At 36.8% G+C, this 24,354-nt stretch overlaps 6 protein-coding genes and 1 long non-coding RNA gene across 7 annotated transcripts; 4 read left to right on the top strand and 3 right to left on the bottom strand.

Moving 5' to 3' along the window:
* Positions 1–650: 650 nt before the first annotated feature.
* Positions 651–6,816, bottom strand: LOC17876364 (beta-galactosidase 6). The gene is made up of 16 exons (XM_006282306.2): positions 6,421–6,816; positions 4,446–4,541; positions 4,208–4,320; positions 3,925–4,084; positions 3,360–3,503; positions 3,175–3,269; positions 2,978–3,083; positions 2,812–2,896; positions 2,441–2,724; positions 2,156–2,337; positions 1,969–2,060; positions 1,679–1,788; positions 1,467–1,574; positions 1,257–1,370; positions 987–1,132; positions 651–896 (listed from the first exon to the last, which is right to left on the bottom strand). The coding sequence occupies exons 1-16, from the start codon at positions 6,601–6,603 to the stop codon at positions 755–757; spliced, it is 2,160 nt and encodes a 719-aa protein (XP_006282368.1). The 5' UTR covers positions 6,604–6,816; the 3' UTR covers positions 651–754.
* A 147-nt stretch (positions 6,817–6,963) lies between these two features.
* LOC111830070 lies at positions 6,964–7,698 on the top strand. Its single transcript, XR_002833317.1, has 2 exons — positions 6,964–7,111; positions 7,214–7,698. It is a non-coding gene; the product is annotated as an uncharacterized LOC111830070 (long non-coding RNA).
* Positions 7,699–8,283: 585 nt separating this feature from the next.
* On the top strand, positions 8,284–9,787 carry LOC17876817 (NAC domain-containing protein 102). The gene is made up of 3 exons (XM_006280890.2): positions 8,284–8,571; positions 8,670–8,953; positions 9,049–9,787. The coding sequence occupies exons 1-3, from the start codon at positions 8,412–8,414 to the stop codon at positions 9,415–9,417; spliced, it is 813 nt and encodes a 270-aa protein (XP_006280952.1). The 5' UTR covers positions 8,284–8,411; the 3' UTR covers positions 9,418–9,787.
* Positions 9,732–12,631, bottom strand: LOC17876224. The gene is made up of 4 exons (XM_006280605.2): positions 12,410–12,631; positions 10,286–11,441; positions 10,137–10,211; positions 9,732–10,041 (listed from the first exon to the last, which is right to left on the bottom strand). The coding sequence occupies exons 2-4, from the start codon at positions 11,195–11,197 to the stop codon at positions 9,922–9,924; spliced, it is 1,107 nt and encodes a 368-aa protein (XP_006280667.1). The 5' UTR covers positions 11,198–11,441; positions 12,410–12,631; the 3' UTR covers positions 9,732–9,921.
* Positions 12,632–13,450: 819 nt separating this feature from the next.
* Positions 13,451–17,904, bottom strand: LOC17876075 (diacylglycerol kinase 2). Its single transcript, XM_006279514.2, has 8 exons — positions 17,665–17,904; positions 16,022–17,212; positions 15,387–15,762; positions 15,236–15,312; positions 15,009–15,128; positions 14,576–14,740; positions 14,288–14,425; positions 13,451–14,010 (listed from the first exon to the last, which is right to left on the bottom strand). The coding sequence occupies exons 2-8, from the start codon at positions 17,132–17,134 to the stop codon at positions 13,861–13,863; spliced, it is 2,139 nt and encodes a 712-aa protein (XP_006279576.1). The 5' UTR covers positions 17,135–17,212; positions 17,665–17,904; the 3' UTR covers positions 13,451–13,860.
* An 827-nt stretch (positions 17,905–18,731) lies between these two features.
* Positions 18,732–20,853, top strand: LOC17876368 (probable E3 ubiquitin-protein ligase ARI15). Its single transcript, XM_006280202.2, has 3 exons — positions 18,732–18,866; positions 18,950–19,860; positions 19,960–20,853. The coding sequence occupies exons 2-3, from the start codon at positions 18,956–18,958 to the stop codon at positions 20,612–20,614; spliced, it is 1,560 nt and encodes a 519-aa protein (XP_006280264.2). The 5' UTR covers positions 18,732–18,866; positions 18,950–18,955; the 3' UTR covers positions 20,615–20,853.
* A 934-nt stretch (positions 20,854–21,787) lies between these two features.
* LOC17876097 (probable E3 ubiquitin-protein ligase ARI13) lies at positions 21,788–23,610 on the top strand. Its single transcript, XM_006282291.2, has 3 exons — positions 21,788–21,836; positions 21,934–22,814; positions 22,920–23,610. Exons 2-3 carry the CDS (start codon positions 21,940–21,942, stop codon positions 23,608–23,610), a joined length of 1,566 nt encoding a protein of 521 aa, XP_006282353.1. The 5' UTR covers positions 21,788–21,836; positions 21,934–21,939.
* Positions 23,611–24,354: the final 744 nt, after the last annotated feature.

Genomic DNA, 24,354 nt, shown 5'->3' with positions numbered 1-24,354 from the left:
GAAAATGTAAAGATATTCTTTATTTCTTTTTCCCTTCCAGTTAATTAGAATGAACAAAATCAAAATGCCTAGCTTGTGAGAAAATATCAAAAATATATGGCCCTTAATAACAAATATAATTGCCGAAAGGGTTGAAATCTTAAATTGTTTAGGTCCCATGGTTACCGGAGTCTTCTTTGTTAAACCACAAAACTAGCCGCCACTCTTGGAGCGAGCGTGAATAACACTTCCTCAGGGACGCTCGTCATTTACAACGTTCCGTGGCTTCCACGGCTAAACAGCGCGCGTTGAAAGTGTTTAGATTGGTGTCGGTGAAGAGACGATTCCTGGATTCGCCGAACCAACAAAGTCTCAGCCTCTTCTAGTACTTTGGGACCTTTTTGTACTTTGGGACGAGCGTGTTCGGTGGATCAGATCTCTCTCTCTCTTTCTTTCTTTCTTTTCTTTAAATTCCAATTTTAATTCCCTCTATAACCTTATGGTTTCAAGACACGAAGATGATATACAACATTGCACCAGACGATGTAAGATATGGACAGCATTGTGAGAGTTAGACGTTTTAATTACTATTATACTTTAGATCTAAAAACCTGAATTTTAATTTGGTACGACTTGTATGTATATATTAATGATATGCAGCTTTAAACGTGTGTGCAAATGTCATCTTTAACACGACTTCTATATTGAATCATTCAATAATTTTTTTTAATTGATCACTGTGGTTGATACCAAAGAACATTATAATGAAGAATATTCAGGATAGTTGAGATTGAGCTCGGTTCGAGCCAATAACCGATATTGTATTCAAAGATATCCCAAGAGGATCACCACCTTCCTCTTCCAGCACCACCAATAAATTCCCAGATGCTTTCAAAAACGCTCGTGGGATATGATATCTGCATTTAAATAAATCCCAAGTCCCATATCAAACAACAACAACAACAACAAGAGGCAAGCCAAGTTCAGGTCTGTGATATGCTGCTTACATAGATTGAGAAGGATGTCCAGAAGGAGTGAGAAAGGATACCCAATAACGTCCAATGCTTACACCATTCACCCATATTTCCCCTTTACCCATACTCGACATGTTTAGGCCCACTGGACTATCTCCATTCGGCCCATCAAACATCGTCTACATACATATGCGCACACATTTCACATTTGTCACCTATACTACTGTACTTACTTACATAATTCATTAATTCATAGACAATCATAGTACTTTTTTCACAAATATATCTAGGCAATGATCATACCTTGTACCAAGCGAGAGGGTGGTTATTAATGAGACCAGCATCATTCGTACTCCACTTCACTCTCTTTAAATTCTTCCATTGCTGTAACCTAACTTTTTCCCCAAGCAAACCCACCTTCACGACACATACATATTAGGTTATATATATGTATAAACACAATCTCCAATCATTTCATGGCTCATATAATGAAGGACTTATTCCTCATATTACCGAGTAACCCCATTGAGATCCACTCAAATCGATGGTTTTTGATCCGCCACAACTAATTTGTACTTTGGTTAGTCCATAAGATTTCCTCTCCATGTAAGCCCCAGAGTCCTTTTTATTGATAGAGTTAAGGAAAAAGTATTATGATTATACACTCCTTTGTGTGTTAAAAGAAAGAATAACCGGGTTTTAGTTTAAGAAAACGTCTTACGTACCGGTAGACCAACCATGCCGCTGAGAATCGAGATACTGTTTTGTCCATTGATTAAGCTAACCGGAACTTGGAGTTTTACTACCCTTATGTCTCTGCTTCCATGTCCAGATCCTATAACGGCACACAACACACTTACAATATCTTCATATATGTATCTTCATATATGTATATTGAACGCTTAGGTATAATCAAGCTATATCTGTATATCTTGCAAACTAAGTACAATTGACCGTCAAAATCAACCAAAACAAAATTTGTAACCCGAGTTACTTTCAATACTTATATAGGTACCTGCTAGTGCACCGTTGACGAACACGTGAACAACATGTCCTGATGATTCAATGTAGATAGACGGGTTTGTGCAAGGTGAATCCGGTTTAAAGCTTATATTAGAAGAGCCAAAATTGTATTAGAAAGGATAAATAGACATAATAAATGTAACAAATATCTCATATATATATATATATATATATCTTACCTTGAAGTGTACCAAAGATAATCAGTTTTGTCCTTAGTCAAATTAGTGTGTTCCAACAAAGAATTTGTCTTCAAAGATGTGCCTGAGAATGCTGGGATCGTTTCTCTAAACACTTCCCATTTGTCGGGAACGTTGAACACTTGAACAGGCGTTGTAACTCTCGTATTCTTCGCCACATTCACCTTTATTAATTAAGCGGTTTATATGATTAAAAATTTGTCAATTACTACTATTAATTAGTATGATCTAAAAGTTTGCAAAAAAAGAGTATAAAGATAGACTTACTTTTGCTGTTTGGTAAATAAGGTTTTTGCAGTTCTGAAGAATACCAATTGACTTGGGACTCAAGCTATACGCATTGTTTCTGAATTGTATTTGAATAACTTTAGCCGCGTCGTTGTTCACCAGAAACGCAACGCATCCACTGCTCGCATCTTCAAAGACATAAGCCTGTTGCAATGGTCCTAGGGAGAGAATCGTTTGCTTCCCTTGAAGCAGAGGATTTGCAGATGCTTTTATCGCAGCATGAAGTTCCTTCAAATGACCATACTTAGGCTGTCTTAAAAGACCTGAAAGACACACACACAAAAAAAGATCATAATCGAATTATCGGGTTCGTTCAAGCAGAAAACATGTTTAAGAGCTTTAGACCAAACCGTATTCGTCGAGAGGAGCTTGATCATAGTATCCTGTAATGAAATATGAAGATGAAGTCCTCCCAAAGTTTGTTCCACCATGGTACTGTATGGAAACATAGTTGTGAGTTCTTGATTACCATATTGCGATGATTTGATGAAGAACTTATTTAATTAAGTAATTTACCATGTAATAGTTGATGTAACTTCCGTTTTTGGCGATGAAAAGCGCTGCATGGAAAGCAATATCCTCAGCAGATCTAATATAAGGCTCTCCTCCATAAACCTGAAAGCTTTTTCATCATTACATGTACAGAGATAAATAGTTAGCTTTTTGAACAAGGAAGGAAACAAAACAAAATAGACAATCAGGGAAACCCTTACAATGATGTCCAATCCTCAGTCCACATTTTCGGCTTATTGGGTGAGTTTGGTCCGGGAAACGTGTCGCCGCATCTCATTCCATTGCACGTATTGATCTACAAATTTTATAAAAAAAAACATTCATCTTAACCTAAAAGAAATACAAGAAACATCGATCTTAGATAAGTAACCGGTACGGTACGAACCACGGGATCAGGAGCGTCGGGCTGCTTGCACATGAGCCATGGCACTCCGGTCTTAAGCCCGACAGCCATTTGTCCTGCCCACTTGACGTACGATGCTCCTTTTTCACGAAAAGCCGCCTCCACGTTTCCATACTCGTTCTCGATCTATACGATTAAAACCACAAAGAACCCAAACATATTCACATCAAAAAAGAAGCTAACCCGTTCCGGCTCCGGTTTGAATTGAGTTCAGTTCGTTGTGAGAAGAACTATAACCGAAGGACGTCTGATTTTAACCAAACCGGTTATAATATTATTAGTCAACAGAAAAATCAATTAGTTACCAGTTTCCACCACTTAATGTTCAATTAATTATCAACTAATCACGACTAGTAATCAATCATATATAGAAAATTAATTGATTAGACAGAATACCCTCCTTGAAAGCTTGATTAAAGCGGCCTATCAAAACTTTGAACATTTAAGTCATGATTGGGTTGTATTTCTAAGCATTGGTCGGTTAAGGTTACTAATGGTTTGGTTGGGTTCGATCATGATAAAAGTAGAATCAGATGAAGAAAGTTACCTGGGAAAGAATAATCGGACCACCCTGGGAAGCATATAGGCCCTCAGATTTCATCAAATTCACGATCTTAGTGGTGAACTTCTGCATGTGGAACTTGAAGGGTCCGTTATCGGTTCGATATACCATACCGGGTACATCCAGTAACCAAAATGGCAATCCCCTGGAGAACCAGACCAATCCGGTAATCAGAATCAAATTAAAAGATAAATATACGTGTTGACTATAAACATAAGACGTTATAAGAAAATAATAATTGTCATATGATTAGTAGTAGTAGAAGTACCCGTAGTTCCACTCGGCTTCGATGAAGGGTCCAATACGTAGACAGACATAGAGACCTTGCGATCTTATCTCTTTTATAAACTTCACCAAATCGTTTCTTCCACTAAAATCATACTGCAAAAATATTCATTTAAATTCCAATAAGTTATATGTTACAATTTCATAACCATATATAGAACATAAAACGAAAAATTCATATTGAGAAAAATGTTTTTTGAAAATTATGGAACTATACCGACCTGACCGAGCTTAGGCTCATGGAGGTTCCAGAAAACGTACGTTTGGATCACATCGATGCCTCCTTCCTTTGTCTTTTTTATCAGCGATGGCCACATCTACGCAGAAGAGAATATAACCAAAATTTACATTTTATTTATTTAAATTACTTTTTGTTCAAAAGCCGTTCGATGATTCATTTAGTTAAAATGATAAATGCATTTTTGTAATGAAAGGATACAAAATTTGGCTGTCTTTGGATCTCATTGATTTAGAGATTTTGATGAAACGAGATTTGTTCACGTGATTGTGTTAAAGTTGTCAAAGACCAAATGATAGTATATAGGACACATAAATACAGAATCAATGATCATCACATGTACATTTAAGTTACAGCATTATTTGTTTTACATGCGATTTTTAGTTTCAATTGTGTTTTTTTTTTTTTGGGTGACATTTTGACTTTTTCATTTGATAGAATTAATAGAATGATTAAGTTGTTCGCTTATTTTATTCGAATTTTTAATTATATTATTATCGAAACCATGAGAAGAACATTAAATGAAAAAGCACAGACAACGGATCTGTGTCTAAATTAGATCAGAAATGAATGAATAATATATCAATTATACGTTTTTTTATTGTAATCGCCGTAATTATTTGATTTATTAGTAGTGTTAAATAATTAAATGATAAATGGGTAACTTGGAAAAAGTGTTGAAGAGGTAAACACACTGACAGAATTAGAAAGGAATGACATGAAAAGAACCAAAACCGGTGTCGTTTTGAGACCCGTGACCAGTGCAGAGTCAAGGAGTCAAAAGATGTTGTGTTTGGATGATATCTCTGTCTTAATCTTGAAAGCGAAGTTAAAACAAATCTTGTGAACCCAAAATAAAATAAAAATAAAAAACATATATGAAAAAATAATTAATATTTGACAGATCAATTCCGTTTTCAAAACGTAATGCATGTCCTTTTTTCTTTTTTTTTGGAGAAAATATAATTGATGAAAAAATGATATTTATAAAACTTTTTGATTGGGTTAGGAAGATTAACCTGGTGTTTAGAAATGCTCAAAATAAGTTAAATCTGAAGGAATAAAGTGACTATATAACATGAAATCATGAATGTGTGTGATGTGATCCACTAAATAAATATCACACTTTGTGATTAGTCATTTAGTTGTCTATTTATCCGTGAGGTGGAAGCCTAGTTAACATCTATCCTTGCAATAAAAGTCTCAAACTTTAATAAAGAAACGAAAGCAAATTCTCAAAAATATTCACGAAAGAAATAAGTTTTGTAACTTAGCGGAAATAGGAGTTTCCCCACGCAACAAAAAGTACATGAACAAAAAAGTGTAACCAAAATCCTCATTTATTCAAAGAAAACTCGTGAAAACAGAATTCGGTTACAAAAAGTTTGTGTTATACAAATGCCACGACTTACTAACCTATATAATATACATATATTGTAGCTATTAATTAGCTACCAAAAGATTTATATATATGTGATATGTCCATTACGTAATAATACTTGGGTCGACTACGACACGATACATAGTTATCAAGCAATATCTCTACCATATATATATGGTTTGAGACTGATCTTATCAACAAAACACACGGCTTTAGTTTCATATATATCCAAAACTACACTACGCATTGTGTCACATTGTATTGTATATTTAGTTTTCTCTTTTTGATAGATGAGTTTTGTCATATTACATCAATAGATGATATATGACACAAGGTCATGGTCCAACCATATATATTTATTTTTCATTTTGCCAAAAATATGTTTTTATTTCCTTTTATAAAAACTTTCATTTGCCAAAAAAATATGTTTATTTATTTTTATTTTGGGGGGGGGGGGGGGGGGGGGGGGGGAGGGGATTAAAAAGGTTTGCCAGAAATGTTCATTAGGACATAAACATCACATTAAACTCACATATCTAATTATGTAATGAACTATAAAGATGATGGAAACATTTACCTCGGGTGTGCTGCGAGGATAGTGAATGGAACCGGAGAAGAGAAGTTTCCTCTGTCCATCGATTATCAAAGACCGTCCATCGTATGTTACCCCTTTCGCCGCCGTAGCACCATCGGAGCCGGAGAATACAAGAACCGTTCCCAGAAGAATCAAACACAACCCCAATACCCGACCTGACTCCATGTCTCTTCCCCTTCTCTTCCTCTTACTGATGGTTAGTAATGTTCGAACATGTGCGTGTGATTAACTGATTATATACACACATCAAGCATGTGGGTGTATGTATTTTTGCATTATATAAATCCAAAGAAAGTGTTTATGATTTGATAAACAAGTGTGTGACTACTAATAATGTATATGTAGGCGTTTTGAGATTTGAGATGTGGGGAGCTCTGCTTTGTATATATATATATATACAAATCGAATTGACTTTGCAATAATTGGGAAAAGAATGGATCCTCTGTTATGGTGTTATATAAGCCCTGGAAATGGCATTATGCTTTTTCTTTCGCCTTTGTCTTACGATTCTTCTAACTTACTCATTTACTGAAATGCCCCTTTTAAATTGGAGTTGGCTTATTATTATTATTTTTTTATTTTTTTATAGGGTTGAACTTCTTCTACTAATAAACTATGAGTCAGAGAAGTTCATCAAACTTGCTAGTTCTGATCAACTGACCAGAAGTGTTAAGTTCGTATATTGTTATATCTTATTTGGCCAAGTCAACAACGCTAATTAGAGTAAGTTGAATACAAAGATTGATTTTTTAACATATTGTATTTTGTTTTACAGTTCAAGATTTTACTAAGGTTAAATAAAACACTATATCGACAAAAAAAAATTGTCAAAGGAAAAAAGGTAAATTCGATTAAGAAAGCTCTAAAAGACTAATTACTAAAAGTTTGAGAAAAAGTCGAAACGAAGGTAATGATTGAGGTTTTGCGTATACGACAATGGAATTTGGAACTTGGAAGACAAGACTTTTGGACCCAACACTACAGCACAGCCTTCACGTAAAGATAAACTGGGCCTTCTTTTGGGTTTGTAAGATTTAGCTAACGCTCCAATGGGCTTTTACACCTGGCTTCTTTACCTCTTTTTTTCGGCTCATAAAATGTCTCTGTCTACACTTTTTTTTTTTTTTTTTGTTGTTGTTGTTGCTAACAGATATAGCCAGAGATAAAATATCTTTGTATCTGCACCTTTTACAAAAAATTTATTCGTCGGCAAACTTTGTTTCATAACGAAATCCCTAAAATGGGCATATTACAATAGTATTCAAGAAACGCACATAAACACATTAGCAATTTAGCAAAAATATTCAAAAATCTTACATTGTTTTTCTTATGAATATAAAATGTGGTTTTATGTGTAAGGAAATGTTGGTCCACGAAACAGTCGATTGATCGTATCTTTTCAGCTTTTGCGTTTACTACATAAGCCGTCGTGCGACTAAGATGACGTCATCCATTTTTCGATGACCTACGCGATTCGATGATCATCTGCGGATAAGCTCACAGTTATACTCTTCTCGTAGTCCACTCACAAGTCACGGTTTCACTCATTAGCCAGAGCTAGAGAACGACGTGCGTGGAGGCGCTGCTACACCCGCGAAGCACCCGATCGCAGCCACTAAAAGGTTTGCGCGGGATGACGGAAGCAGTGACATCACGTCACATACTCTGTATGTCGATCACCCAGTGATTAAAAGCCACGTGTAAACCTCAGCTGGCTGCGCGGTCAACGTTGAAAAAACAAAACGGTTGGTTTTATCACACGTGTCTGAAAGGAGGCTAGACACGTGTGGTGCATGAACCTCCCCTCTCCTTTATAAAAGCTCCATAGACTTGCTCTCTACTCCTCGATTTCAATCTTCGAGATAAAACCACAAAAAGATTTCATCGAAGGTTTAAAAAAAATATAAACTCAAAACAAAAAATCGAATCTTATCCACGAGAAAGCAAGAAACTTCTTATTTTTAATTTCAAAAATGAGGGCGGAATTGAATTTGCCGGCGGGATTCCGATTTCATCCGACGGATGAAGAGCTCGTTAAGTTCTATCTTTGCCGGAGATGTGCATCGGAACCGATTAGCGTACCGGTTATCGCAGAGATTGATCTGTACAAATTCAATCCATGGGAGCTTCCAGGTAAACATCTCAATCCACCACGAGGTTGAGAAAATTTGATGTGTGGTTTTTTACTTTGATTTTTAGTCTCAATTTGGATATTGTTTTTGTTTTTGCAGAAATGGCGTTGTACGGTGAGAAAGAGTGGTACTTCTTCTCACATAGAGACCGGAAATACCCAAACGGTTCGAGACCAAACCGGGCAGCTGGAACAGGTTACTGGAAAGCTACCGGAGCTGATAAACCGATCGGTAAACCGAAGACTTTGGGGATTAAGAAAGCACTCGTCTTCTACGCAGGCAAAGCTCCCAAAGGAATCAAAACTAATTGGATTATGCACGAGTATCGTCTCGCTAATGTTGATCGATCTGCTTCTTCTACCAACAAGAAGAACAACTTGCGAGTAAGCTTTTTGATTTTTATTTTTATTTTTTGGAGTCTCAATTTTTAAAAAGTATCTGGTGGTTTAAGGAGTTGTTTTGGTTGAATTTTTTGCAGCTTGATGATTGGGTTTTATGTCGGATTTACAATAAGAAGGGAACAATGGAGAAGTATCTTCCGGCGGATGAGAAACCGACGCCGATGATAACCACGTCTGACTCGAGGTGCTCAAGTCACGTGATATCACCGGATGTCACGTGTTCCGATCACTGGGAAGTTCAGAGCGAGCCCAAGTGGCTTGATCTCGAAGATGCGTTAGAGGCCTTTGATGATAAGTCCATGTTTGGCGGTGGTTCCATCGAGCTGTTACAGAATGACGCTTTTGTCCCTCAGTTTCCGTACCACTCCGATTTCGCCACTCCGTTTCAGGACGCGCCGGAGCAGAAACCGTTCTTAAATTGGATGAGCTTTGCTCCTCAGGGCTGATCTCTGAAAATGGCGTCAAAAGATTGAAGCTTTTCAGAGTATTCGACCACCACACCGTGTCGGATCCTGACCCGGAATAACCAAATCGGGTCATGCAATTACGGAATCGGGTTCTTCAGATTTCCATAGTTGGATTTCATAGAGACTAACCAACTTAACAGATTCTGGGTAATTGGGGGGTTTTCCACTGGTGAATCACACTCGGCAAGCATGTTTCGACTTTTTTTTTTTTTTTTGTAATTCTGTATTTTGTTCAACTGTTTAAAGTCTAAAGTCTAAACTCTCAAGATATCACAAAGTAGATACAGAGGAACTGTAAAAGTAATTGTAACCATTATGAATCATATATATATTCATCATATTCAATGAAGCATGAGCTTGTTTTCCTTATATATATATATATGAAGCAATGTACATTTTTTCTCCAAGAGAAGTACACAGACTTCTGCATGGAGAGAGAGAGAGAGAGAGAGGGGGAGAAGAGAGTAGAGGAAGATGATGAATTCAAGGGGTACTGTGAGACGCATTCGAACGAGAAGCCCAAATACCAAACACAAGAAACCAGAAGATGAATAGGATTGCCCAATAGCGTGCAGGACCATACCTGATTCTAGTGAGCACAACCTGTTTTCAAGTTTTGTTGCGTCTCGGGATTAGTATAAAGTAGATATTACCGATCTATTAGAATGAAGATATTTCTTAAGAGAGATTTTACTTACAAATCTGAAGAAGATGACTATTGTTAAAGCACAGAGACCACCAAGAAGAATGTGAAGTCCGCTCCTAGCAGTTTTCTGCGTGAATAAAAACAAGGCACCGTTAACTAATATGAACCAGTCAGAGACACACGTTTAGATAAATTGCATACCTTTCCAACACGAGGGGCAATGAGCCAGACCAAAGTAACAGTGAGTAACCCGGTAGCAAGTAGAATCCCCGTACCTTCTACTGCCCATTTAGTTGCACGGCTTTCCATAGGTAAGATATCAAAGTTGACAACACCTAAAGGTTGTTCGGGCATAACCTGAGAAGCTGCAACAGAACTACTATTGTTGTTGTTCAGAGAATGGGGACCAAACCACGATGATATCTCACTAAGTCGTTGCCTTCGAATGGTAGCAACTTCATCTGAATCTATGGTTGAATCTGTATTCACAGGTAACACAACGTTTGGGTCTCCTCCATCAGCGGTTCTTTCTCTTAGTGCCGTGTAATCTCTCAAGGCAATGACCACTTTGTTGAAATCAGCAGTCTTTATATTCTCTGCAGGATGTCCGCAGATTTCACATACAGTGGATCCATGGTTTAGAAACCATTTGAGTGCACAAGCATAGTGTACCAAAGCCAGCTCGTTTTTGCAAGAACATCCAAGCTCAAGCAATGCATCCTGGTGCTGCTGGATTCCCATTTCTATATCATTTGTGCAAATGAAAACTTCCCCATCAGGACTTGTTATTTCAATGAAGCCTGATTCCACTCCATTGCTTTTGACGACAGAATTCTTCAGCTCAGCCTCCGTAGCTTTGCTGACATCATCAGCGGTTTCTTCTGCATTGCTTTTACGTGCTTCTGGAACCGGAGGAGCAATCCCCAAAAATCCTAAGGCAGCATCTCCTCGTCTGTCAGATTCTGCAGAATGGCATACACGACAAGCTGGTAAGCCCGAGTCACTGTCTGTACTGTAACGTGCCTCAGTGGCTGGTTCTTCGTTCTTGACGGGTGGACAATCGTGATCATTGACTCCACAATTTGTCGTCTCCAACTGATTTTCTTTACCCATCAAAACCCGAAAAATAAAAATTCTGTTTCTTCACAAGACCAGAAAAAATCACCAGAAATTATGCGTTCAACTTATAGACAACAGAAAGGTCTTCCCATTTAGACAAGATAACTCAAGAGCCAATAAAACAAAGGACCTCACAATATCTAGTATTGCACTCTAATATCACGTTGAAAGTGAAACAATCTGTAAGACAACCAACAAGAGAGATATGGTCTATTTTGCATTTCTTTCAAACAAGCTCCTGCAACGAAAAAATTTAAAAAGAAGATGTCATAAACATAAAACATCAGATTCTCAACATGAAGCCATGAAAGTAAGAACAAGCTTACGGAACATATCACTTTAAACAAACAATATATAAAAACGGAACCAAGCTTACATGTGAAAGGGACAATATATAAACTCATAAAGATGGAGCAGCTAGATCCTGATATAGTGATCAAGTTTATATAAGGGTTTTATAGTATGAATGTGAAAAGAATGCATCATATATAATCAATTTGATCATGGATCCACTCTCAACCTTTCGATGTCAGAAGAGTCAAAAACATGCTGAGATCAATCGAAACAACAGAAAGTGAACAAAAGACATGACAAAATGATGTCTGAAAGCAATAACATCATGCTTCAGGTTGTAACTGAGCAGGAACGATAGCACCAAAGCCAAACACAAGAAACCACTAGCAAGTGTATAAAATATACAATACATAAGCAGATTAAAGCAGCCATTACACTAATTTTTTAACCAGAAGCAGATTTAAGCAGCCATTACACTATCTTTTTTTTTTTTACTAGAAGGAGCATTAAGCAGCCAGCCCTCACTCCAATTTTTTAACCATAAGAAGATTAAAGCAGCCACTAATCTAATTTTTTTTTTAACAGAAGCAAAATTAAGCAACCATTAAATCAAATTTGTTTAAGCTCTCTCCACCAAATTCCCACCACTGATTTGAACGAACAGGAACACAATAAATAAAAAGACAAAACCAGCAAATTTTTGTTCTCTCATGAACTCATGGGTCACCGACTAAAACAGAGACAAATTCATGAGATCAAGATTTAAAACGATCTGTAGAAATGAGAGATCAAACATGTGCTAATCTGAGCAAGATTTGAGCATTCTGGGTCAATGAATTTGTAAAACGAATTTTCAGAAAAACATTTGCACAAATGAAACATTGAATCTAAAGGGGTTTAGAGTAAACAAACCTCAGCAAAACCTGGATTTAAGAAAGTTAGAAACTTCCGAAACCGCAATCTCTCTTCATATCTGGGTTCCTCGAATTGTGGGGATTAGGTAATGGGGAATTTTCTGGAAAATGTTCGTATCTGATGAGCTTAAGCGTTCAGATTCGAAAGAGTTCTTGCCACTACACCAACCTTTCACATGGTGCGGAGAGCTGAGTGGTTTTAGATTCTTTTTTATATTTTTATTTTTCAGTATATAACGTTTTCTTTTTAAAGACGATGAAATAAAAAAACTGTCCAGATTTCATTTCACATATATAAAAAAAAGCCCAAGAAAAAGATAATGATAAGTAATAAATGATATATAAATTTTTGGATTGAAATTTTATATTTTTTTTTTTGAATTTATTGTTTAGTTGATTTTGAGGGAAAAAATCTTGACTTCATGTAGAAGATATAACCGTTCCTTTTTTTTTTCTTTTTTTTTCAAATAGTTGAAAACTGAAATATAAGCAATTTAACTGTCGTATTCAAAATTTATATTTTCTTATGAGGATTATTAAAATTTTATTGACTAAAAAAGATTCCATATAATCTAGCAAATATTTTTTTGAAAAATATTATTAATATTATTAAAAATTGATCCAAGCATAATAAGTACATTTTTATTGTGTAAATCAATAACATGTTATTCGGATAATATTACAATTAAATGACATATCTCTTTTTGGCTACAATTTTTTCTTGATATATATATTTTTTGCTCTGAAACTTTAAAAAATGATTTTGTTTCTTTCCGTAGATATTTGTTTTTGTTCTTTGAGGTCGGATGGAAAGGAACTGTTTTATTTATATCCCAATTTCAAAATAGTATATGATATATTACCACTAAGTGCAATGCAATCGTACTAGCATGAATGCATATCAGATTCTATGTATCTGTGTGAATAACTACCTAAGATATTTTAGTATTGTATTGCACCCAAAGTGGGACTAATTACCAATAATATCTAAGGTAATTAAAAACAATGTGACAATGTAGGCTAAGGGTCACACACGTACTTGAACTGAATCTAAATTTCTAATAGTATGTGAATATAACAAAAACTCATATCAGAAAACGAGATGGATATATAAAGCCTTTGTATTCTTCTTCAGTGGCTTTTGTATAACCCTACAGACCTGACCAGTGTATGTCACTACGTATAATCAAAGCTTTTTCTCTAGTTAACACATTTTGACGCCAATCTCAATGGCTTTCTATTGGGCACACTATACAAATGACACTCTCTCTTCACAAAAAAACCAAAGTGGAAAAAAAAAAAAAACCAAAAATTAAGGGTAAGAACTAAGAAGACAAAGATCTCATACCCGTGGCTGTCTTTCTAGTGTAGTGGGTTGGTAAGTTAAAACTTTTCTTGTTAGCAAAATTTTGGTGAGAGGTTGATTTGTTTTGTTTTTTCTTCTTTTTTCTAGGAGAGATGGAGAGCCATTTGCTGTAGAAGTACTTTCTTTTGAGATGCATTTATAACTCCTTTGCATTCTGCATCAAGTAACACCTCATTCATTATGGCTGCTGCATGCCCTCGTGGTTCATCTGATGCTCTTCTTAGCATAAACACCTGCACACGAACCAACCTTTAGATCATCGTTTATTTCATAAGTTATCTGATGCTCTTCTTAGCATTACTTGCAGCTTCACATATGCAAAGGAGGTTTACAAAAAAACCTAGTGTTTATCCCTACTAGCTACTACTACATGAAAAAAATAGTAATCCCATTACAATTTTTGGTTAATGTAGTAAATAAATGAACCAATTCCTTCAGTTGCTATATCCAATTTATGTACAACTGGTCTTAAGGTTTTGCCATATGATTTATGAGAGAAAAAAGATATACCTGACCGTGGTGAGTTATCTCCAAGCAGCCAGGTTGCTGAATAAACGGTTCTCCATCTATTTGAACAGGGAACGGACTAGAAACATGTATTCTTATGACCTTTCCCTGTGCTAGCCTCCTAGCCTGAGACAGACCAACCTGTAAGGAGCAATTAAAAGGTTAAGAAGTTACTGAATCAATTTGAATAAGTGTTTTATCCTCACGTTGAACAGAGAATACTACTAATACATTTGTGGGTTTGAAAAGGTATCAAACAACGAGCAGGAGAAACTCGAATTAAGACTAGACCTGTAGTTTGCCAAGGTGCCACGCTCCACGGACACATACCACCTCTAGTGTTTTGTCATGCATACACTGAATGGTAAAATTATCATCGTGTTCAGAATCATTTTGCCAAAGATCCACTCCGCCCATATAGCTTCCAATGTTTAGTACAATTAGACCCTCTGAATCCTGAAAATAAAACAAAGTAGACACATCAGTTTCTAAAGGCAATAACAATAATGTAAGCCATTTTGATAATGTCTATCCCAAACCCACAAAATCAAAAACTATCTCTCCTGCTCAATTTTTCTAATATATGCTTGATGGGTAGTGGTTGGGATTTCGATTTAGCAAAGAACAAAAAGGCACAGCATTGAGGGAAGTGATACGGAAAATCCTGTTAAGATACATCATATGAACGAGGGAATGAAGGACTAATTCCATTCGAATAAGATACCTTGGGAATCTCAATGTCTTTTCCATCAACTTCAAGCCAAACTTGCCATGGTAGATCAGCACATGCTCGATCCATGATATCCCTCGCACCTTCTTTAGCATATCGTAATTTATTTACAAACTGCATAGCAAACACGATAAATATATCAGGGATATTTTTTATTAAATAAGTTGCTTATTGAGTTCTACACCACAAAAGTTTTTTTAAAAAACACACAATAGCAGTACCTGACTACAAAACTTCTCAGGATTTTCTTGACGCATCATATGAAATTCATATGCAACTTTGGCGTCGCATCCAATACCTAAACAAGGGAAATGTCAGCTATTTTTCATGATCCACGACAGGGACCAAAACATAGATGCTTCAGTAATGTACCTAAGTAATTCATCATATACTTGTGGCCTTCTCTTGCTGGAAATTTTCCTGTACTCTCTTCTGCAATTTTAACACTCCATCGATCCAACATTGTAACTGCAGCATGATCAATGTCTTGCAGAAACGTCCTTAGACTTCCTTGTCCATCAACTACTGAAATACCTCTTCCCCACTGTAAAACTCTAGATAAATCATTTCCTGTGCCTAAAGGAAGAATAGCGACAGGTGGAGGGGATTCAAAATTGCGCTTCTCAATGGCATCAAGCACCCAAGCAACTGTTCCATCTCCCCCACACACCAGAACTCTAAAGTATTTCACCTTGCTATATAGGTCTAAACCAGCGTCTGGCCCTTGACAAGAGCCAAGTTCAAAGACCTGTAATTCACGAAACAATGATTACTTACTGATATTATACCCAACAGATTCAATATGTTCAAAAGCAAAAAATCTTGTAAGCGTCATAAACTACATAAGAAGATAAAATTGGAAGGCACTTTAAAATTCCTATTTCAAGCCATCACTTGCTACTGATATACTTTGTAGTTTGTACAATATCTATAGACTGATATACTTTGTAGTTTGTACAATATCTATAGTGGATTTCTGAAAAAAAAAAATGAAGTTTATTTGGTACCTGTACTGGATTCAAAAGCATGTTAAGTCTCCTATGAAGAAAAGGACCGAGTTGACCTCCGCTTTTGGCATTAATAAAAACCAAAAGCGGTCTTGCATCTGGGGGCATATCAACCAAGGAAAACTTCTTCATAAAATTAAAAGCAGCACTTTTATTTTGTTTGTGGGCACCTAAACTATTTTGCAATCCCTTAGCATTAGGCATGTCCGAAACCTTCGGTAAACAATCTATGCTCCTATCTCTGCGTAGTTTCTTCACTACAAGCCCATTAACTACAGTTTTCACTGGAATGTTGGTTGAATCCTCCAATAGCTTACCATTCAAAGATTGGCCATTCCCATTTTTGCCCCTATGGCGCTTTCTTCTCACCTGCCCTCGTAGAGATGCCAACTCGTTTCTAATAGTACTCAGTACTCCATCCACACCATTTGCTTCATTGACATTTACATGTACTGGAGAAAGGATTACCCTTCTGAGAGAGCCAAGGTCACAAGCGTCACCAGATTCCTTGGACATAATCATGTGACACTTAACATGTATGAGGCGCTGGCACCAAAGACAGTGCCACATTGGAGAAGCTTCAATGAAAGGAATACCACATGGTTCATCACAATAGAAGCAAAAAGCAGTCATGTCAGCATTATCATCCATATTAACCCATCGCTCAGACCAGTGATGCCGAACATGGTCAGATCCGGCCTGTGCAACACATTTGCAGTCTTTTGCTGCAGAACCTGAGCAATAGAAGTGAGCTGCTACACCGCACACAGCACATCGGTGAACGGGAATACTCAGAGCAGCCTTATTAGAAACGTTTTGACCTGGAACAAGGGAATAGAGACAAACACAGCAAGTGGATGGCTGCGGCCCATAGCCATAATCATCCGTCCATTGATGATGAGAAAGTGGAACTCTCAGTCTTTTCCATACCTTCTTCTTCTCTCTGGCAGCAGCTTTAACCCAGTTCAAAGAAGTTTTTTTCTGCCATTTAAGAAAGGTGTAGATAACTGCTAGAAGGCCAACAGATCCAGTGACAAGCCATCCAAATATGAAGGGACTGTCAGCACCAGAACTGATCAACCAGTGAATAAGAGAGAACCCCACTTCCATCATTGCAAAGCTAATATGTCATTCCTAATTAACTTGTTGCACTAGCATAAACAAACTTAGGAGCTTTAGGCCACAAGAAACCTGCCAGAGATAACCACAACAGAGAAAGAAAGAAAAAAAACTCTCGTAAGAAGAGATAACCTTAACAATACGCAAGATATTGAGTAAAGTCTATAACTCTATATACTATGAACAATCACAGATTCAACGATGAGTCAACAGTTCCCGCTTCCACAAAGCTAGTTTCTTCCCTATAAATCAAAATTCAAACGCAATTCAACTCTGTTCTGTTCAATTCCACAATAAAGGGTGTAAACCCAAAATTCCTCTAAAAACCACAAAAACTAAACGAGATCAAGCAATTCAGAGAAACACCAACACACAAATCAAACACAATGCAGAAGAAATATACATATAACACAGAACAGGTCATCACAGGAATCGAGATCGAAAAGGAAAAAGAAAAAGTAAGAGAAAAGCTTCCAGATCTGAGGCGAATCCAAACGAAAGAGTTAAAAATTCAAAAACCGTACCAGGTGAGAATCGGAATCGAATACAAAACGAACGGAGATCAACAAAGGTGGGATCAGAAACCCTAGATCCTCCGAGAACCAGTGAATTATTATTATTATTTTATTTTTGTTTATTTTTTCTCCTCTGCAGAGACAAGCGAGAGAGGAGAAAAAAGAGAGAAGAGAGAAGGAGAGGAGAGAGAGGAAACACAACTTGTTATAAACGAAAGGTGAAAAGCAAAAGGCGGGATTTGGGCTAAAAAACGCAACAAAACGCGCCTTTCCTCGCTGCTGCTTGCTGCAACCCATAATAACCACAATGCAATATATATTCACTACTGCCTCACGACGTGCGGGCCACGGGTTCGTCGCCGTTGCCTCTTCTTTTCTCTCATTGTGTTTCCTTTGATTTGACCATTGTACCCTTTGGTCAAATCTTCTGACGTCACTTGCATGATAAATGAACCAATCGCATTACTTGGTTTCTGAGTTTGTAAACTCTATCAAATTAAAAAAATAATATAAATGTCTAATACTACACCACATGCACTAGATTTAGTGTTCACCAAGTCAATTACAAAATCTATTTTTCTATTTTTTAGTTTAAGAAGTTTTTTTGACCAAAGATATAAAATTCGCTTTCAAGTCAAATACTATTTACTTTAAACATATTTTTAGGTCTATGCTTTTTCCTTGTTTCTTTTTTTTTTTATGGATTTAGTGGGCTTTTATATTAAATCATGGGTTGGAATTGGATTTTTTTTTACTAATGACTTAGATTTGGTTTGCTTTTAATAACATCCACTTTTAACAAATTTTATCATTTAGTATTTAATTTGCAATCAACCTGATAAATCATTTAAAAAAATAATGTTGAATTAGTATAAATAAATATAAAATATAAGCTGCACAGCGAAAAAATCAACGTGCACCATTATTGGCTATAGTGATTAAAATATATATCATAATTTTAAGAAAATTTAAGGGCCAATGGGCCAAATTTATTGATATTTATCAAAAAAAAAAAAAAATGTTGATTATTAAACAATTTGTAGAAGCTAAATCGATATCTCCAAAGGAAAGTGATAAAGGAAAAAAGGAAAACCCTAGAGAGGAGATATAACAAAATCTCTCCACAGTTACAGAACGCAAAAGACGATATTCTCATTTTTACCTTCGGCGTCAAGTTTGTTGTTGCTTACGGCGGAAGGAAGCTACCATCAGTAAGCCTTAACCCTATTTCTCAATCCTTTGTAAGTTTTTCCCGTTTCTTATTCACTGATTTTTGTTCTCTGTCGATTTCAAGCAAACCATGGAGACCAATGGAGAGAGACCGTACTCTGTTCTAACGAGGGATGAAGTTGAAGAAAAGATGAAGAAACAGATCGATGATATCTCTCAAATCTTCTTGGTATCAAAATCCGATGCGACCGTACTCCTCATCTCTCTCCGATGGGACTCGCTTCGTGTTTCAGATCGTTTGGATGTAGACAAGGAGAAAGTGTTGACTGAATCAGGTTTGAAAGCAGTTGCAACTGATTCGAATCTTGATTCATCTGATGTTTCTTGTGGGATTTGCTGTAAGATTGCTGGTGAGTTTTTTGAGTTTGATGATGATGGTAAAGTTGATGCTGATGATGTTGATGTTGATGTTGCTGGTGATGATTTGATCTCCACACCCTTTTGTGCTCACAAGTTCTGCAAAACTTGTTGGAGCGACTATCTTGACAAGAACTTCTTCTCTGTGGAAGAAAACAAAGCTGCAATTCCTTGTCCTCAGCGAGATTGCCGAGGTGTGGTTGGACCGGACACAATTGAGAAACTGACCGTACGTGATCAAGAGATGTACCAGAAGTATGTTCTGAGATCTTACCGTGAGGAGAACCGGGAATGGAAGATCAAACAGTGTCCTGCACCCTATTGCAGTTACGAGATTGAGTTTCATCGGGTGAAAGAAGATGACGAGCACAGCTTAAACGTGGTGTGTCTCTGTGGTTATATCTTCTGTTGGAGATGCATGCTTGAGTCACACAGACCAGTGACATGCAACAACGCTACTGATTGGCTGTGTGGACACTTGAAGAACTTATTAGAAGAATCAGTCAAAGTATCGAGCCTCTCCTGGATTGACAACAATACGAAGCCTTGCCCTCACTGCTATTGTCCTATGCAGGTTGATGATTTACAATGGGGACCGTTCGTGACTTGTGCCTGCAGGTTTCACCCCTAATTATAACAATTCGTTTTGCAAATTCGCTGATAAATTACATATTTATAAGTATTGAGCATACTAATTTGTGTTTTTTCTTGATTTAGTGGTCGTTTCTGTTGGACGTGTTTGATTCCAGAGGATGCTCACGAAACAGGATATGGTGTAGCCTGTGTTGCTCCGGATCTTGGGAGCAGAGCCGAACCGGATTTTTCTTTTTTGGATCTCTGGGAGGCGAGTCAGGTTTCACTCGAGCTAGCTAAATCCGATCTAGAAGCATTCGAGGAATCCGAAATCAAGACTCCGAGTGACTTGATGGAGCAAGACATTAAGGTAATAAGAGAAGGATTGATGCTGGTTGTTCAGTGCAGACAGTTCCTTAAATGGAGCTGTGTGTACGACTATCTCCACACAGAGTATGATACGGCGAAGAGAGAGTACCTCCGGTTCCTACAAGAAAACGCAGCAGCCCTTGTCTTGAGTTACTCAAAGACTATAAAGGAGGAAGCAGAAAGGGCCAAGAAGCTTAATTGCGACAAGAGCAAGTTATCCAATGAGGCGAGCAACATTGGGAACTACTTTTACCATTTCATCAAGACTTTACGAGATGGTTTGTCCGAGGTGAAGGCGAAGTCCTATGACAACTATGGTGGCCCTCATTGGTTGTGCGATCGCTGCACATATGGCAACTCTTGGTTCCAGAATGCATGTAAGATGTGCTGTGATGCTACTGCATCTAATGCGGAAAAGCTAAGCGACTGATCACTTGACTTAGTTTCTTAAGGATAATCAAAAGACTTTAAGGAGACAGGAAGAACTTTGGACTCTTTTTTCTTTTCATTTTCTTTTTGTTTTAGGAGGTTTGTATTGGACTACCAATTTGAATTGGATTTTTTCTTCTTTCGTCATAATTCACTGTTACGATGCTTTGTAGTAAGCAACGTTGCTTCTACCTTAATGGCTCTTATGTTCTCAAAATCCATAAGAAAAAATTTGGTTCTGTTGTCTTTTATCATCCCTCGCTCTACTATTTGTTTTCCCAAAAAAACTGAAAAACACAAGCAGAAAGCTCAAGTGCAGAGTTTCAGTTTGTCCTAGAGTGCAGCTGAAGTGATTATCACAAGGTCGAAAATATATAATGAAAGGCTGTACAGAGAAGTCTCAAGTGTGATTCTAACACTTGAGGTAAAAATTGTTTCTTCATATTTCACAGTTACTCATACACACATGACACAACCCCTATATGAAGAGATGTTTTGTCACTTGCAACGTTTCTTCTACCTTTATGGTTCTTATGTTCTCAGATTCCCTAAGGAAAGATGTGGCCTTGTACTTGTCTTTTTTCTCCATCCCTGGCTCGCTCTAACAGCTTTGTTCTCAAGAACAGAAAGCAGAACAAGAAGCGACGTGCGTCGTCTACATGAACAGTGAGATCACATCTTCACTTATGCCGATGCTTAAGCAGCTATCAATACGGAGGAAGCTTCAATGTTTATAGGACAAGGAGAAGTCCCAAATTCTTCACATCATCCCTTCTTCTCCTTATCTACATGGGTCGTTTGTTTCAGACAATATCTATCCTTATCATCTTAGGAATGTAGAATTAATCATAGGAAATATCTTTTATTGAAAAAATATACTATATCCAAAATACGAACGTTTTCCTTTTGTAGTTAGATATCAAGGTCCAATTCTTACGAAAAAAAAAAAGATATCAAGGTCCAATGGGCCAAAATTCTTAATTATTTTTTTTTTAAAAAACATAACTAAAAAGAAAGATTTAACAAAAACAGAGTATTTTGTTTCCTTATATATAAAAAAGTTATATAACTCGATATTTTCATAAGACGAGTGAAAAAAGTAAAACCCTAGACAGTTGAAACAGCAATAATCTAGAGACAAATCATAGAGAAACAAAAACCAGAGAGCGAGGAACGATAACTCTCACCTTCGATTCGTTTGTTAATTGAGGCGCAAGCTACCAGTAAGCCTTAACCCTATTCCTCCTTATAAGTTTGTATATATATATTGTATTTGTTAAAGTCATTGATTTGTGTTTCTGTTTTTTGGTCAATCCCAAGCAAACAATGGAGAAGGATCAACAGAGACCGTATCATGTTCTAACAAGAGATGAAGTTAAGGAAAAGATGAAGAAGCAGATCGATGATATCTCTAACATCTTCGTGATGTCAAACTCCGATGCGACCGTACTTCTCATGCATCTCCGATGGGACTCGATGCAGGTTTCAGATTGTTTGGTTGATAACAAGGAGAAACTTTTATGGGAAGCAGGTTTGAAATCTGATGTCCCTGATCCCAATGGAGAATTATCTGATTCTCATTGTGGGGTTTGCTTCAAGACTTCGGTTGAGTTTTATGGCGGTTTAGTCTCCACGTCCTTTTGTTCTCACAAGTTTTGTAAATCTTGTTGGAGCAACTATCTTAACAAGGATTTTTATTCTGTTGAGAAAAACCAAACTGCAATCTCTTGTCCTCCTCCTGCTTGCCGAGCTGCGGTTGGACCGGACACGATTGAGAACCTAACCGTACCCGACCAAGATATGTACGAGAGTTATGTTATGAGATCTTACCTTGAGGGAAACAAGGTATTGGAGATCAAACAGTGTCCTGCACAGGATTGCAATTACTTTATTGTGTTTCATCAGGACAACAATGATGATGATGATGATGATGCGGAAGATTGTAGCTTAAACGTGGTGTGTCTCTGTGGTCATATCTTCTGTTGGAGATGCATGCTTGACTCACACAGACCAGTGACCTGCAACAACGCTTCTGATTGGTTGTCTAAAGATTTGAAGATCTTATCGACCAAAACTAGCACAGAGCTGACTCGCCCTTTCAGGTCGATCAAAACCAGCACAAAGACTTGCTGCCCTCATTGTAATCGTGCTATGAACCTGTATGGTAAACAATACTTCCTGATCGTGACTTGTACCTGCAGGTAAAAAATACTCCTATTTTGCAGATCTCTGATTATTAGATTTCTCTATGTTGAAGTATTGATCATACTCATTTGTGTTTCTTTTTTTGTATAATTATTTTTTAGCGGTCGTTTCTGCTGGAAGTGTAGGCAGTCAGAGAAAGACCACAGAATGGAGTCAGGACTATACAAACTCTGTAATGTACCGAAGAAGACACCCGAGAAAAGAGCAGAAGTGGAGGATTCTTGTGTGGAACGCTGGAAGGCGAGTGAGATTTTAGTGAAGCAAGCTAAATCTGATCTAGCAGCATTCGAGGAATCCAACATGATGAAACCGAGTCATTTGAACGAGAAAGACATTACGATTATAAGAAAGGGATTGATGTTGATCGTTCAATGTAGACAAGTCATTCAATGGAGCAGCGTGTATGACTATTTCCACGCTGAGTATGAGCTCTCGAAGAGGGAGTACCTACGGTTCCTGCAAGCAAACGCCACTTCACTTGTCCAGAGTTTCTCAGATATCCTCAAGGAAGAAACAGAAAGAGCCTTGTCAGATACTTCTGAGGAGTTTTGTTGCGTGAAGCATAAGGTATCGATCGATACAAGCAACATTGGTAATTATTTTTACCATTTCATCAAGACTTTACAAGATGGTTTGGACGAAGTCAAGGTGAAGTCTTATGACGACTTTGGCGGTCTTTTCTGGCTCTGCGATCGCTGCACATTTGGAAACACTTGGTTCCATAAAGATTGTCAGATGTGCCGTGATGATATTGCAGCTCCCGCCGAGTTAACTGATTTATCTCTTAGTTAATGAACACAGAATTTTTATTGTTTTGCTGGATTATAGATTTTAATTGGTGTTTTAATATGAAGTGGTGTTTTTTAAGTAGATATTCTAATAATTCAAAGGTCTTGCCATTACGATTTTATAATAACTAATATACTTTTTACGGTATCAATTCTGAAGACGTCATCACATTCGTTTCAATTTTTTTTATTGTTTACTTCACATAGCCGATAATCATCTAATTACTTTTATAGGCTTTTGATTCAGTAAATTATATAATATGTGAAGTAGATTCTCAATAAGAATAGAATTGAGAAGACATTATTAAATAATGAATCCAACAATAGGGGATTTGGCAAAAATAATGAGCTATTTTAGTTTAACTGCTCAGTCGAATCCATATCATACTTTAGTTTCTTAAATATAAACAAAAGATTTAGGAAACACGAAATTTGCAACCTAAGTTTGTATAATTCTCTTTTCTTTAAAGGTATTAGGTTTTTATTATAATTATTTTCCTCTATAAGTTTATATAGATTATTTTTTAATTTAAAACATATAGACATATATCCATTTTTTAGACTAGATTATTTATGTTCTTGCCTCTTTTTTGAAAAAAATAATGTCTTCTATCAAATTTAATTTGCAACAGATGTTGGGAAACATAATGCTGAATTTAATAAAGTTTTTAGAGGTTCTTTCCAAAAAGTAATGAATCAACCTAGAGGCTAAACATAAATTTTATTGGATGTTGTAGTTAATATAAAT

This window comes from Capsella rubella, unplaced genomic scaffold (genome assembly GCF_000375325.1).
Source record: "Capsella rubella cultivar Monte Gargano unplaced genomic scaffold, Caprub1_0 scaffold_8, whole genome shotgun sequence".
In the NCBI taxonomy this organism is placed as follows: Eukaryota; Viridiplantae; Streptophyta; class Magnoliopsida; order Brassicales; family Brassicaceae; genus Capsella; species Capsella rubella.
Note: the sequence above shows the minus strand (reverse complement) of the source record. Positions and strands in the feature narration are given on the sequence as shown.

Coding starts and splice junctions, on each gene's coding strand:
- LOC17876368 (XM_006280202.2), top strand. CDS start 18,956: ATGGAGACCAATGGAGAGAGACCGTACTCTGTTCTAACGAGGGATGAA. Junction 19,861..19,959: donor TTCGTGACTTGTGCCTGCAG/GTTTCACCCCTA, acceptor TTCTTGATTTAG/TGGTCGTTTCTGTTGGACGT.
- LOC17876097 (XM_006282291.2), top strand. CDS start 21,940: ATGGAGAAGGATCAACAGAGACCGTATCATGTTCTAACAAGAGATGAA. Junction 22,815..22,919: donor ATCGTGACTTGTACCTGCAG/GTAAAAAATACT, acceptor ATTATTTTTTAG/CGGTCGTTTCTGCTGGAAGT.
- LOC17876364 (XM_006282306.2), bottom strand. CDS start 6,603: ATGGAGTCAGGTCGGGTATTGGGGTTGTGTTTGATTCTTCTGGGAACG. Junction 4,085..4,207: donor GAAGCCGAGTGGAACTACGG/GTACTTCTACTA, acceptor CTGGTTCTCCAG/GGGATTGCCATTTTGGTTAC. Junction 897..986: donor GGACATCCTTCTCAATCTAT/GTAAGCAGCATA, acceptor ATTTAAATGCAG/ATATCATATCCCACGAGCGT.
- LOC17876075 (XM_006279514.2), bottom strand. CDS start 17,134: ATGATGGAAGTGGGGTTCTCTCTTATTCACTGGTTGATCAGTTCTGGT. Junction 15,313..15,386: donor GTATATGATGAATTACTTAG/GTACATTACTGA, acceptor TCCCTTGTTTAG/GTATTGGATGCGACGCCAAA. Junction 15,129..15,235: donor CTGAGAAGTTTTGTAGTCAG/GTACTGCTATTG, acceptor TTTGCTATGCAG/TTTGTAAATAAATTACGATA.
- LOC17876224 (XM_006280605.2), bottom strand. CDS start 11,197: ATGGGTAAAGAAAATCAGTTGGAGACGACAAATTGTGGAGTCAATGAT. Junction 10,212..10,285: donor TTGCCCCTCGTGTTGGAAAG/GTATGCAATTTA, acceptor TTATTCACGCAG/AAAACTGCTAGGAGCGGACT. Junction 10,042..10,136: donor TAGTCATCTTCTTCAGATTT/GTAAGTAAAATC, acceptor ACTTGAAAACAG/GTTGTGCTCACTAGAATCAG.
- LOC17876817 (XM_006280890.2), top strand. CDS start 8,412: ATGAGGGCGGAATTGAATTTGCCGGCGGGATTCCGATTTCATCCGACG. Junction 8,572..8,669: donor CAATCCATGGGAGCTTCCAG/GTAAACATCTCA, acceptor TTGTTTTTGCAG/AAATGGCGTTGTACGGTGAG. Junction 8,954..9,048: donor ACAAGAAGAACAACTTGCGA/GTAAGCTTTTTG, acceptor AATTTTTTGCAG/CTTGATGATTGGGTTTTATG.